Source organism: Anguilla rostrata, chromosome 12 (genome assembly GCF_018555375.3).
Source record: "Anguilla rostrata isolate EN2019 chromosome 12, ASM1855537v3, whole genome shotgun sequence".
Classification (NCBI taxonomy): Eukaryota; Metazoa; Chordata; class Actinopteri; order Anguilliformes; family Anguillidae; genus Anguilla; species Anguilla rostrata.
The window spans coordinates 14,098,834-14,101,333 of NC_057944.1; the positions used below are offsets into that span (position 1 = coordinate 14,098,834).

At 47.4% G+C, this 2,500-nt stretch overlaps 1 protein-coding gene across 1 annotated transcript in view; it reads right to left on the reverse strand.

The window, feature by feature from the left end:
• The window catches only part of LOC135235574 (sortilin-related receptor-like), a 59,085-nt gene that overhangs the window by 9,850 nt on the left and 46,735 nt on the right, over positions 1-2,500 (reverse strand). Inside the window, exons 34-38 of the mRNA XM_064301156.1 lie at positions 2,029-2,155; positions 1,285-1,454; positions 774-886; positions 353-457; positions 1-22 (exon numbers count right to left, since the gene is read on the reverse strand). The exon at positions 1-22 is cut by the window's left edge and continues 45 nt beyond it. Of these exons, the coding sequence (XP_064157226.1) occupies positions 1-22; positions 353-457; positions 774-886; positions 1,285-1,454; positions 2,029-2,155 (537 nt within the window). The remainder of the gene's footprint in view (positions 23-352; positions 458-773; positions 887-1,284; positions 1,455-2,028; positions 2,156-2,500) is intronic.

Sequence of the window (2,500 nt, forward strand, 5' to 3'; positions counted from 1 at the left end):
CCCGGCCAGTCACTGCCGCCACCTAAAACACAGCGAGCACACAACTCAACACTCCCCTCAGCATACTGACGTGCCATATGTTCAGCATGCTCGCACTCAAGCTACATGACTCAACACGCAGGCCACACGACTAACACGCTGTCAACAACATCAATGATATATCAGTAAGAGAAGTGCTATGCAGGGCTGCAGTATGCTGTAGAGGATGCAGCGTGCAGTCCCTGGCAGGGTACACACACAGTATCTTTGAGCAAAGACAGTCAGCCTGAACTGATTTGGCTCATATGCAGATGTACAGTGATCATCTGAAAAGCTAAGTCAGCTCAATAGAGAGTGGCGCTGTCATTCTCACCCGGAATCTGTAGAGGGCGCTAGGCTGCAGGCTGTGGACCTCCGTCGTGGTGGTGATGCTGCGTTGCGACGTCCATTCCGCACTGCCCGTCTGACTGTACTCTACCTGCGCACGAGAGAGTATCTGTCTCAGTGGAAATGACCCAGGCTATGATATAGCTTTGGCTAACGCCCAATTAGGCTAATCTCATTCATTTATCACAATTAGCAAACTACTGCTTTGGGTTTGCCAGTAAAACCGCTTCATGCAGCAATGAGCCAAATTGCTGGAAACGATTAAACAATAATGATGGGAAACAATACACAACTGTACAATAAAAATCAGCCTGAACAACATTAGTATTCATGTGAAGCTACGGTAAAAATGGCAATGCGAAAACCACTCTGGGTGACAAGAATTTTAACACACTTGGCACACTTACAAGGTACTCTCGGATCAAACCATGCGCTTTATCAGGGGGGTTCCAGGAGCAAACCACTGTGCCATCCTCCCCGTTGTCACATGACAGCTGCAGGTCCCTGGGGGGGTCTGGCACTGTGACATTACAGGTCACACATTACATCACATGCTCGTGTCCTATTAGTGTCAGTTTTAACTTATTACAGGAATACTACAGTTATTCACATAAAGCACAAACAGATAGCGGGTCTTAACATAGCATCACTGCAAATACCTGTGCCAGAGTCCTATGTAAAGCTAACATTTGTATTACTAAGATGTAAAAATACCATTCAGGTAACACAGAATTTATTTATATGCATCTTTATATTTTTAAATAAGGTAGATGAACTATGGTAGAAAACCTTCAACAACATATGGATATATGCATGTGTGTGTGTGTGTGTGTGTATGTGTGTGTGCGTGTCTGCATGAAAGGCATATCAGGTTAATGTGTAAAAGGCGCAGAGTGAATGTTTTAGGAGAGAACTCACATCCTTCTGGCGTGCGGAGCGTCAGGACCTCGTTGGTTTTGTGCAGTTTGTTCAGACACTGGGTCTGCACCTTCACCTGGTAGGTGGTGTCAGGTTTCAGCACCGTCAGTGTGCAGCTGCTCTTAACACTGTGCGTCTCCATGAGGGTCCACTGCTGAGCACCAACCAACCTGTACACACATGGACACATCATGTCCAGTACTACTTAACTACACACAGCGGTCATCTTCAGCTTCAGGTAAAAGCATATTTCCCACAGGGGGGTATCGTTCAAGAACTATCTGCCCACCGAGCATGATATTGACATGTTCCATAAGTCAGAGCCTCTGCAGTCACCACATCTTAATTCAATTTGGCATTTATGGGATATTCAACAGCGAGGCCCGAGGCGCAGTTGCTTATGGAAGAGTGGTATTCCCCCCGAGACCCCCACAACTCGAAGGCTGTGGGTTGGTGTCCATGCCGGAGCACTACCACTGTAGCCTTGAGCAAGGTACTTAACCTACATTGCTTCAGTAAAAATATCCGACAGTATATATTGAATTGTATGTAAAAACGTAATCTGTGTAAGTCACTCTGGACAATAGCTCCTAGAAAAATGCAATGAACCGTATGTTGGAAGTTCAGTTGTTCTATGCTCCCTATGTGTACATACAGCAACTATGTAGAGGGCTCATACTGGCCTAGCCCATGACAGGCTACCACTGCATATGGTAATGGATCAGGATCCCCTGTACATGTTACCTGTAATAGACCAGGAAGTAGCAGGAGGACAGGGGCAGGTTTTTGGGGCGGGACCAAGTGAGGGTAACGGCGCCAGAAAAGTCCGAACTCCAGTGCAGGTTCTGGATCTTATACACCAAGGTGTCAGCTGTGGAGAGAAGGGGAGAGGAGTGAAGAGGAGAGGAGAGGAGAGAAGGGGAGAGGAGAGGAGAGGAGAGGAGAGGAGAGGAGAGGAGAGGAGAGAAGAGAAGGGGAGAGGAGAGGAGAGGAGAGGAGAGGAGAGGACAGGAGAGGAGAGAAGGGGAGAGGAGAGGTGACTGAGACAGAGCCCTGCACGGCTTTACCAGCGCCTGCTGTCACAACACAGCCTTATTACACAACACCATGTAACCACTATCTGTCAGTGTGTATAAGTGTAACTCTCACAGTGTCTCTCTCTGAGGTAAAGCACTGCTCTCTTTCCCTCTGCCTCTCTTTCTCTCAGTGCGTATAA